The sequence below is a fragment of the Oryzias latipes genome, chromosome 1 (genome assembly GCF_002234675.1).
Source record: "Oryzias latipes chromosome 1, ASM223467v1".
NCBI lineage: Eukaryota > Metazoa > Chordata > Actinopteri > Beloniformes > Adrianichthyidae > Oryzias > Oryzias latipes.
In genome coordinates this window covers 25,406,304-25,417,815 of record NC_019859.2, presented here as the reverse complement: position 1 = coordinate 25,417,815, position 11,512 = coordinate 25,406,304, and the positions used below count along the sequence as shown (strand labels likewise).

Below are 11,512 nucleotides of genomic sequence, written 5' to 3'. Positions count from 1 at the left end.
CAAAGACCAGCGTTCAAAATCTTCTTTCGTTTTTGACAAAAGAGGGATAAAGTTTGCTCTAAATAAGTCTTGTGGTTTTTTTGTCACTTGAACTCCAAGATGTAAAAAGCTGTCATTTGCCACTTTAAAAGGGAAATTTTGCAGGGAAGATGCATTAATACGCAAGTTCAGGGGGAAAATGTCACTTTTGCTCAAATTAAGTTTATATCCTGATAGCTTCCTAAAATCAGATAGCAGACTCAATATCACAGGTATTGACCGGTTGATGTCAGAAACATAGAGAAGTAGGTCATCTGCATACATTGAGACCTTTGCCTCCACCCCATATCGATGCACTCCTCTAATGTTCAAGTTATTGCGAATAGCAATAGCCAAGGGTTCTATCGCTAGAGCAAACAAAAGTGTACTTAGAGGACAGCCCTGTCTGGTTGAACAGTGAAGTGTAAAGTAAGTGGACTGAGTGCTATTGGTTCTAATGGCAGCCAATGGATTAGCATATAAAAGTTTGATCCAGCATAAGGAGTTATCTCCCAAACTTAATCTCCTTACTGTATGAAATAGATAAGCCCACTCTACTCTATCAAAAGCCTTTTCGGCGTCTAACGATATTATGGCTTCCTGTGTGTTGCTGTTTGAGTTATTATACATTATATTAAAGAGTCTCCTCAAGTTGGAGAAAGAATGTCTATTGCGGATAAACCCAGTCTGATCAGGGTTGATGATTTTAGGGTAAGATTGTTTCCAGTCGGATGGAAAGAATTTTTGATAAGATTTTGAAGTCCACATTTAGCAGGCTTATGGGTTGGTAGGAGGAGCAAGAGAGGGGGTCTTTTTCCTTCTTCAAAATCAGAGAAATAATGGCTTGATTAAGTGTCTGAGGTAGCATCCCCTCAGAGTATGCCTCATTATACATGTCTAATAACAACGGAGCTAACTTATCTATGAACTTCTTATGAAACTCTGAAGGATAGCCATCAGGGCCTGGACATTTACCTGCTTGGAGAGACAGAATTGCAGTGCTAATTTCTGACAATGAAATGGTCCTGCCCAAAGTATTGGCATCTTCCTGATCGACGGTAGAAATTTTCAATGTTGAAAAAAAATAGTCAAGATCCCCATCTGTTGGTGTAGCTTCAGACGTGTATAATGTTTCATAAAATTCTTTAAAGGTTTGGTTAATCTGAGAGGGCTCTGTAGTAACACCCCAAGGGGTCTGAATTTTTGAAATTTGCCGCAATGCTGAGACCTGTCTAATTTGGTGTGCCAAAAGTTTGCTTGCTTTATCTCCATGCTCAAAAAACTGCACTCTAACAAATGATTCATGGGGTTAGTATGTAGAACTTAAATAAAACAACATTTTAAGCAAAACTGTTTAAGTTTGCTTGATAAAGTTATAATAGTAAGTTGTTAACTTATTTAAAGAAGTAAGTTGAACTTAAAATGTTTTAAAGTTGTAAAAACTTTATATTTTGCGAATTTTTAACCATAAATTTTGTGTTCACTCAAAAACAAAACATATTAAGTTGGTAAAACCTGATTGTACATTGAGCATACTTAAAAACCTGGGGCAACACCGGAAAGACAGGCCACGCCTTCGAGGAGAAACGGGGCAAGCACGCACGGAGCAGCTCATGAAAGACTTTGCTTTCTGGTAAGTGCTCATTGTTAACATTTGTTTTTGGCAAAACTTATTCAAATGAAATATTATCTTTCAACTGTGTCACAAGAGGTGCTGGAAGAAAACAAAAAACTAGCTACAGCTGCATTGTTTTCTTCTTGCTAACGTCGACTTTTAGCTAAGCTAGGGGACTAAATTTCATTGGGAGCTAGCTAGCGGGAGGCTGCGTTATTATTTTAACAAGACTAGAACTAAGTATACAGTGTCATTTTGATCTCAAGTTCAACTGAATAAACTGCAAGACTGCCTGCAAGAATAAACTGCCGGCTTCTCGCAGACTTTTTCTCGTTTTTTCTGACATGTAAATTCTTTTTTCGCCGAGTTTATCATGTAACTTTTCCTCCGTCTGTTAACGTTAGCGTTTTGAATATATTCCTGGCGGGAAAAAACACTAACGGCTTTGTCTGCTTCGTAGCGCAAATTGAACAGCTCGGTGGGGTTATTTATCCAGTTCTGGTATTATTTTTGCCTATTAGGGGAGAGACATTTTTGTAAGTTTTGAACGTTTTACCTCACTGTCTGTTATTTAGTTTCCTCTTAAGATTACCTTCATAACAAGTCATAGAAGGTTAATATTTGAGTACAGGGTTTATTTATTCTCCAAGCAAGCAGCAATATTATCTAACATTATTTTTTTAGCAGATTTTTCACTTTTAGCTGCCCAATAGCTGAAATATTTATCGATAAAGTAGTTCAGCTCTTCCCGCACCTTTCCTACAAAACCTCATTTTAAAACAGATATACAAATATATTTGGCAAGAAAGTTTATGGTCTTAACTCACTTTAAAAAAAAAAAAAAAAAGTTCTGCAAAAGTTCTGTTTACTTCAAACTAGAACTCCAGTTAGGCAGTAGTTGTATTTAATATTATTTTCTAAAGTTATTTTTAAAAAAAAATGTGTCCAGAAGGATAATTCTTGAATCACCCCACCTTTAGTTTGAAATACCCTTTTTATTATTATTATAGGTTAGCATTTAAAAATCTGCTCCAAGTTTTATTTCAAGGTTTTTTGTTTCCTTTGTAAAACAGTTTAAATAAAAATGTCAACCGTTTCTTATATTTATATCTTATATTTTTTTCTTAACATCTAAATCCCAACTATCAACAGTGATATTTATGTAAATCTGGAAAAAGCACTACAGTTACTGTAATTTTTTGACATACTTGTGAAAGTCTTTAAAATGAAGTGGACATGTAAAATTTGCAAATTTGGGACACCAAAAAAGACTGATCTTTTGAAACACTATAGACTCCGACATGGTCATGATGAATATCTTCCATGCCTCTACTGGGATTGTTATTGTTCATTTAAAACATGGGGCAGTTTACGAACCCACGTTTCACGAAACCATGAAACTCGTAAAGAAACTATGCTCACTGAAGTTTTCTCCTTTAAGTGTCCATGCTGCTTTTTGAGCACCATATCTACAGAAAGAGAATACTTTGAGCACATAACTCGTCATTTAAAAAAACAAGAAACTGTTTCTTGTGTTTTTGAAAATTGCTCTTTTTAAAACAAACATTCACGGAACATTTGCCTCTCATAAGAGTCGAAAGCACACTCCTCATTCACTGGATGATTTCAAGCCTGAGCTTTTGCTCAAGTCTGGTAAAACTTTGGTGGAAGGGGATGATCCTGATTGTGAAGAAGATGCTCAAGACGAGTTCAGAGAAGCTCCAAAAGATGATGATTCGGAAGAATTGCCTAACTTGATCGAGAAGAAACTGTCCCACCTGTTGTTGAAATTAGAAAGCAAATTCAATGTACCACAAAACTGTATCAATGAGTTAGTGGAAGAATTGCACTTCATTTCTTCCTCAGCATCAGGTCCCATTTTAAAAGAAGTTTTGCAGTCAAGCTTTAAGAAGCACAATTGTCAGGTTGATGACTTCTTAATCTCTGAGTTGGTGACAAATCTATGTGAGAGCAATCCAATTAGCTTCGCTTTAAGAAGTAATGGTCCTCTGTCTACCTCTTACAAAAGAAGAGAATATTTCAAAGAGCATTTTTCAATGGTGGAACCTATAGAGTATTTACTTGATGCCAGGGAGCAGAAAAGTTTTCAATATATCCCTATCTTGAAGTCATTACAGGAAATTCTGAAGAAAAAAGAAATCCTAGATTTTCTCAAACATGGAAATGAAGCAGATGACACACCTGAAAATCACTACAAGTCATTTCGTGATGGCACAAATTTTAAGAACAATAAATTGCTGTCAGAAAATAATCCAGCAATTTCACTTATTCTCTATGTGGATGATTTTGAAGTCTGTAATCCAATTGGAACTTCAAGAAAGAAACACAAGATTACTGCTGTGTATTGGGTTTTGGCTAATGTACCGCCTTTGTTAAGATCTTCTTTGACATCAATCTACTTAGCCATATTATGTAAGGCAGACGATATTAAACAGTTGGGCTATAACTTAGTGTTAGAACCACTTCTGAAAGATCTTGCTATACTAGAAGAAGAAGGACTTTACATCCCGTCATTAGGTGTCCAAGTCAAAGGTACTGTTTTCTGTGTTGTTGCAGATAACCTTGGCGCCCATAGCATTGGAGGATTCATTGAAAGCTTCTCGGGTACACATGTGTGCAGATTTTGCCTTGGAGAAAGACCTTTGTTTCAAGTAAGTGAAGTTGGGACAGGAACATTTTGTCCTAGAACAGTACAAGAACACAAGGAACATATTCTGGCAGCACACAGTCAAAATCTGTCACACTGTTGTGGAGTGAAGAGACAGTGCCCTCTAACTGAAAAACTAAAACATTTTCACGTTTTGACTGGTTACCCTCCAGATGTGCTACATGACCTTTTTGAAGGTATTGTGCCTTTAGAGCTAGCATTGTGCTTAAATACCTTAATAAAAGCTAAATATTTCACTCTTGAAGAACTGAACAAATCAGTTAAAGAATTCCCATATAGATGGGCAGATAAAACAGATGCCCCAAAACCAGTCTCATCAACCTTTGCTGCAAGAAAAACAGTTGGAGGGAATGCCCATGAAAATTGGGCCCTGCTTCGCCTGCTTCCTCTCATTATTGGAGAGCGAGTACCAGAGGGTGAGCCAACATGGCAGATCTTACTCAACCTTAAAGATATAGTAGAACTTGTCCTTTCCTCCGTTCATACAGAGTCAACAATTTGTTTCCTTGAAAGCAAGATTTCTGAACATCGACAAAGATTCTTGGAGGCTTTCCCTGCAGAAAAATTAATTCCGAAGCATCATTTTCTTGAGCATTACCCACAAATGATCAGAGCTTTTGGCCCACTTGTTTTTTTGTGGACTATGCGCTTCGAGGGAAAACACAGCTTCTTTAAACGTGTCGTCAGGCATACACACAGTTTTAGAAACATCTTGTTTTCCCTTGCGATGAAACATCAGTTGATGATTGCATATCATTTGAATGGCAGAAACATTGTCCACCAACCTCTACAGGTTACAAAAATGTCAAATGTAGAGTTCGCTGTTCTGAGAGATGACATAAGAAGAGCGGTGCAAAAAAAATTCCCTGACAAGTCATCTTGCCAAGTTGCAAACACAGTGTTCTGCAGTGGGACCAAATATTCCACCGGAATGATCTTGGCACATGGTGCAACAGGCTGTCTGCCAGATTTTGTGGAGTTGATGCAGGTAGTTGTAATAAAGGGAAGAGTTGCATTCATTGTTAAATGTTTTAGAGCTTGGTTTTTCGAACATCTCAGAAGCTTTGAACTTCAACCCAAAAGACAAATTAAAGTAATTGAGCCCAGCGAGTTGTCCGATGTCTTCCCAATGGCATCATACAAAGTTGGAGGAAAGTGCATGGTCACTTTGAAACACTTCATTGATTTACCATAAAGGACCAAACATTCATTTCAAACCGGCTCCTTGCTGCTGGTTACTTGAATATTGGTGAGATCATAGAAATGTATGGTTTAACATACATATAAACATATGACAGACAAGATGGCTGAAATATAACGTTTTTTGTTGTATTACGTCCCAAAACAAAACTAACTAAAAAAGAACGTACCCTTCCTACAGTGTTCATTTGAAATGGCAAACCTTTAGGCAATATAACTTTAAGCACAATGAATTAAACAGATGATCCTCACTGTTTTACAGATCCTGCAATGTCAAATTCTGCCAAACTCAGAATCATTCTTCGAGACCATGACATACACAAATTGGACCTGCCTCATGGAATCCCTGAGACTGTTACTGAACTCAAGTCGATGGTGAGAAAGACTTTTGAGCTTAATCAGGACTTCAACTTACTTTACAAAGATATTGAATTTGGAGAAGAATATTTTTCTCTTACCTCAACAACTGCCATTAAAGACAAGGATACAATCAAGGTGGCTTACATCGTTGAACCTCCCACAGTTTCTCTGACCTTTACCGCATTGGAAAGTTCCGTGGTAGAAGCATCAGAAAGCAGCAGCAATTCCACAACATTTTCTCCCCATGTTTCAAAGACATTCGACGAAGGCAACAGCACCTGCTCTTCAGAATCCCAAGACACTATAATCTTGTCATCCCCGGAGCACAGTTTTCACCGTTCAAAGCCTTGGCCTAAAGAATTTCCCATACCCCACTTTGCATATGACACAGAAATTGTGCTTACTTCAGGAAATGAAGCTTTCAAGAATGATGGAATTCAACTCAACTTCACTAGAATCCTTCAAGATATTCTTGAAAAACTGGCTGAAAGCATCTTTCACTATGTAGCCTACCCAACAGGTGCACAGTTGTCAGATGTTGCTGAGGCACTGATTCAGAAGCATCCCTGCCTTAAGGAACCCGGGTCATATAATGGATGCTATGGATGGCAACAAAGATTGAAATATAAAATGGGTAACTATAGGTCTAAACTGAGGGGGCTTGGATGCCCTGAGCTTGAGGTGAACTCTCTCAGAAAGAAGCGACCACATGACAGAGCACCTGCAAAGAACATCAAGAAGCCGCGGAAGGCAGAGGTCAATTATTTACCTCCTCATCCCCAAGGAGAAACTGAGAGCAGTTTAGAACAAGAAAGAGTGGAGCTACTGAACGAAGTGAAAAAGAGAAACAACTCACAAGTTATCAACACAAAAATGGCAAAAACATTTTCCATCCGAAGGCAAGAAGTTGTTAACCTGGAACCACCAGTCAGTGATGTCAGAGACAGATGGCCTGCTCTATTTAGTGCTGCTCAGGTAAATATTTTCCTTAAAACATTTAATGTATGGATGAATGTACAAAAGTGAATTGTGACCTTTTATTTTTGACTTATTTCTAAACAGATTAATGAAGAATTTAAACGCATCACCACTATTCATCTTGAGGCAACGTTCATGTCAAAGCTAGACCATTACTCTTCAAAAATAATGTCCCTGGTTTCCACAAGAGGAGGAGCCACAAAAATGGACATTCAGCGGATTAAGAATATGCTGGAAGAGGTATAAACACGTTAGTTGCCACTTGACAATGCTTAAGTTTCAATCGGTTCAAACACATATCAAGTTTTCTTCATTCTCTCTACAGGATCATTCCATTGAAATGAAAAGGGAGGCTGCAATTCGTTCCTTGGTGGTCTACCTTAATGAAAAGGAGGAAGATCTTTTCAAAGAACTGGTGGTAGGTAGAGGACTAACAAGACACTTTTGATCCCATTTTTTTTTGGACTTCAAACACTGTCAATATATTTTACATTATTTTAGGATCAAGATGCTGACATCACTGGGGAAGTCCTGAAAATTGTCATCACAAGAGGGACTACACCAGTTCATGCAGGAATTGTGATCGAGGGAACACAAGTCCTTGGAGACCTGGATGTACCCAGAGCCTGTGCTTTACTTATGGGACTAATATATGCCCTCAACATCAGTTACCCAAAAGGTCTAAAGAACACCTTGGAGGTCTTTCAGAAAGTATTCTTTGAGCTTGATGCCCTGAAAGCAAGTCCAAAGGTAATGTCTTTGAAAAATAAACTTCTGATGTAAAAAGGGTGAAAAACTATTTGTTAGTAAGTGTTCTAAAAAGGGGTGTGAAACTTCATACCTGGAGGGCCAACGTCCTGCTGGTTTTCCAGATCTTTATGCGTTATCATCTCCTGATTACCTGGTCTGGTGTGTTCAACAAGAGTGAGGATAAAAAAGAAGACATTTGGGAAGTGAAAGCCTCAAGTTTTTTTGTTTCCGCCAATGTTCTCTTTTCTGCCTCTGATTGGCTGAACACACGTGACCAGGTGATTATCAGAAATTGCAACAAGGAAACATGGAAAACCAGCAGGACATGAGCCGTTTAGCCTTGAATTTTACACCTGTGCTTTAAAAATTGTTACCGTGCTGCTGAGTTTTTGTTGATGCGCATAGAGCAGCTACACCCTTAACTGCTGGCGGTTGAACAAATGTTAAAGTTAAGCAGTTTCAATAGTAAGCCTAACAAAAACGTTTTATGTTTGACTTTTGACAGTTTTATTTGTCAATGAAGTATTTCTTTGACTTTATACAAAAAGCAGAACAATAAAGATTGTTAAGGTCGCCACCATTTTTTTTTTTTTTTTTACAATTTTTGGAATCTTTAATTTCTGAGAAGCAAGGAAAAATTAGTATTTAAGTTGGATTATCTTTTCTTAATTTTGTGACATATTGGAAAAAAAGATTTATGTTCAATAATGTTTGTTTTTATAATAAACAATTGAAGCAAGAAACTAGACTGGTGAAGTTGTCTCAACTGATGTAATTAAGTTCACGGTGCTGAAAGAATTGAGGTAACAATTTGCATGGACTTTTTTGAGTAAAAGTTTAGCAAAACAAATACGTTGAAGTAGCTTAAATACTATAATTTGCTGACTTAAATTCCCCAAAAGCTTTAACTTAAAAATAAAGAATAATTTGTGTTTGTAGGACTACAAAAATTGAGTTAATCAAACTTAAAAAGTCAGAGAAAATTTACTCAATATTAACTAGAGTTGGGATAACTTAAAAAGATCCATGCAAATTGTTACCTCAATTTTTTTAAGTTGGCCCAGTGTATTTTTTTTAGAGTGTGGGTACTGGACTGAAGCATTAGCTCAGTAGTACGATATGTCATAAGGGTGTCAAATTCAGCTTGAAGAGAGAGACGCTCTTTATAAATATTTGGAGAAGGCGAGACTGCATAAAACCCTTAAACTTTGAGAGATCATGAACACTGGAACGTGGGAAAATACGTTTTACCTTGCAAAAAATAAAAGTGGAGCATTTGGAACTGTTGATCAGCGATCATTTGTAGAAGAATTGACAGGGATGTTTATGCTCCTTTGGGGTCAAATGCTACAAATCAGTGTTTTAAACTAGTGTGCCACATAAAAACTAATGTGCCATAAGAGGTTGTCTATGGAAGCATTTCTGTAGCATAACTAAAAATAAAAGTCAATACCAGAAATGCTTTTTCATTTTCAAAATGTAGCTGCATTCGTTGACTCAAAATTAAAATGAAAAATCAATCCACCAAACCGTATTTTCTTTTTCTTCTTCAACACAACAAATGATAAAGAAAATCGTATTTGACATTTTATTCTCAAAAAGTTCAAGTAAATGTGTAGCAAAATTCAATTAGTAATATTTAATTTGACAATTGAAATGGATTAACAGACATGCTTTTTCATTATCACAATATAACCACATCAAATGACTGAAAAATGCGTGTGAGTGGGAAATGCTTCAACTTCACCTAACGGGTCTAAAAAAACACACCCATAATATCAGCTGAGTATCAGTCTTGCCCAATAGAGTGACGTTTTCTAGCACAAAAGTCACTTAAAAATAACATGTCCAAAAAGGTCATCAGTAATTTATCAGCTGTAATTAATTATCCTATCTTTACTTCCTACTCTATTCAATGGAAAGTCTAACTTTGAGACATTTTTTAATGATATTTTGCAGTCAATAAGAGAAAAAATATAAATATAACCGACCCTCTTTTGGACATTATTAGCAACAGCTAAAGATCAAACTCTCAACCAATAAAACATTAAAAGCTAAATCATTTATTAGCACTTTCCGAGTCATGTTGACCATTTCATGTGTTCTTTAAATTATACATACTGACTATATTTTTACAAACCATCAATTTTAGTTTCAGCCTTCAAACTGTTTTCGTTCCATTAATTGACACAAATCTGTGAAAGCATAGAGCTTTATGGGTTTCATGTAAACAAAACTGCAAATAACCAGACCAAAAATTGAACCATTAACCTTAAAAATGACAGCTAATATTTCTACTTCCTGAACTAAAATAAAATTTTAATTTGTGTTTGGAAGATATCCCTTAATGTTATGTTTATTACATTGTACATTAACTGAAAAATGGAAATAACAATTTTTGATGGGTAAAAATGACCTGTTGTCAACAACGCCTGTGCACTAATGCCTGATTTACACTGATCTGTCTGTGTAGGGAGTTCATCTTACGAATGTCAGTTTACATTGTCTCCGTTGCGTCTCCAGTCTATCCCCCTTGCTCTCTGGAAGAGGGGCTTGTCCTGCCACCCTTGTGTCAAGTAGTTCATACAACACTTTGGCTATCAGGCCCTCTCCTTCGTCACAAAGTCTTTGTAAAATGCATGCGTTGTGTCATAAATTGTGTTATGCTTTTTTACTTGCAAAATGTAACTTTCGTGATCCATTGTGAAAATGGACACTGGTGTTATGTGTGGTGTTAATGTTCATTTTCTCATGACCATATCACCTTAAGTTTGAAAATAAAGCTTTCAAGGCTGGTGAGGCAGTGATGTCATCAATTTTATTTAAAAGATAAAATGTTATCATTTTATTTTGAAAGTACAATTAAATTTTTTTTATTTTAAAACCAGAACAATTAAGCCCCGATGCCGCTAGCATTAAGAACGAGAAGCTAGCTACCATGTCTCTGCTGGAAGAAATGAAAAAACTCCGGCAAGAAAACATTCAGGGTCACAATCACACAAAAGAGAGTCTGAATCGCCTGGAGAAGACCATGACGGACATAAAAGAACAGATTGCAGACCACCAGCAGAGGATCGGAGAGTTGGAGGGACGAGTGAACTCCACAGAGGACAGAGGGGCCAAACACCACAGAGTGCTCCGGTATTTACTTCAACGTGAAAGGCAACACTCCGCCGAATGTGAAGAATTACAGAACCGGATGAAAAGGAATAACCTGCGTATTTATCAAATACCAGAGGGCAGTGAAGGTGGAAACATGGCGGTGTTTGTGAAAGACTTGTTGCCCAAAGTTTTGACGCTGCCGGCCGGCCTAGACATTAACATCGAGAGAGCACACCGCTCACTCCAGTCCAGACCAACGAGCTCAACTGCACCCCCCCGCTCAATTCTTGTAAGGTTTCTGGATGCAGCGGTGAAGGATGTGGTTCTGCAACAAGCATGGAGGCAAGGAAAAGTTACGTTTCAAGACAGAAGGATCTTTTTCGATCAGGATTACTCTCCGGAGCTACAGAAGAAAAGATCCAAAGTGCACACTGTTGTGAAGCAGCTGAAACAGAAGAACATACAGGCCAAGTCTCTGTATCCAGCACGGCTAAAAATCAAGTTGGACTCCGGAGAGAAAACCTTTGCCACTCTGATCAGCGCCTCGGACACCCTGGAGAAACTGGGGGTCCAGGTAATAGTTGGAGAACGGGAGCGCATAGAGGAGAAACTGGCAGAAGAATGGAGGATTAGCAGGAGGAGGAGTGAAAATGACACACTGTTCATGGCAGATCTGAAAGCCATGGTCGAGGAGGAAGAAATCTGAATAAGATAAACAATCATCTAAAAAACATTTACGGGTAAGAAAATAATAAGCAGAAGATGAGGAGAAAAGATTGAAGGTAACTACCTTGTTGAGA

General features: G+C 37.5%; 1 protein-coding gene across 1 annotated transcript; it reads left to right on the top strand.

Moving 5' to 3' along the window:
* Positions 1–1,503: 1,503 nt before the first annotated feature.
* On the top strand, positions 1,504–9,033 carry LOC110014066 (sterile alpha motif domain-containing protein 3-like). The gene is made up of 6 exons (XM_020700735.2): positions 1,504–1,651; positions 4,211–4,305; positions 5,785–6,857; positions 6,945–7,100; positions 7,186–7,278; positions 7,362–9,033. The coding sequence occupies exons 3-6, from the start codon at positions 5,793–5,795 to the stop codon at positions 7,641–7,643; spliced, it is 1,596 nt and encodes a 531-aa protein (XP_020556394.1). The 5' UTR covers positions 1,504–1,651; positions 4,211–4,305; positions 5,785–5,792; the 3' UTR covers positions 7,644–9,033.
* Positions 9,034–11,512: the final 2,479 nt, after the last annotated feature.

Bases quoted from the DNA above. Each gene is read 5' to 3' on its own strand.
- LOC110014066 (XM_020700735.2), top strand. From the start codon at position 5,793: ATGTCAAATTCTGCCAAACTCAGAATCATTCTTCGAGACCATGACATA. The intron at 7,101-7,185 runs GTATAAACACGT...TTCTCTCTACAG, and splicing joins TTAAGAATATGCTGGAAGAG to GATCATTCCATTGAAATGAA. The intron at 7,279-7,361 runs GTAGGTAGAGGA...ACATTATTTTAG, and splicing joins ATCTTTTCAAAGAACTGGTG to GATCAAGATGCTGACATCAC.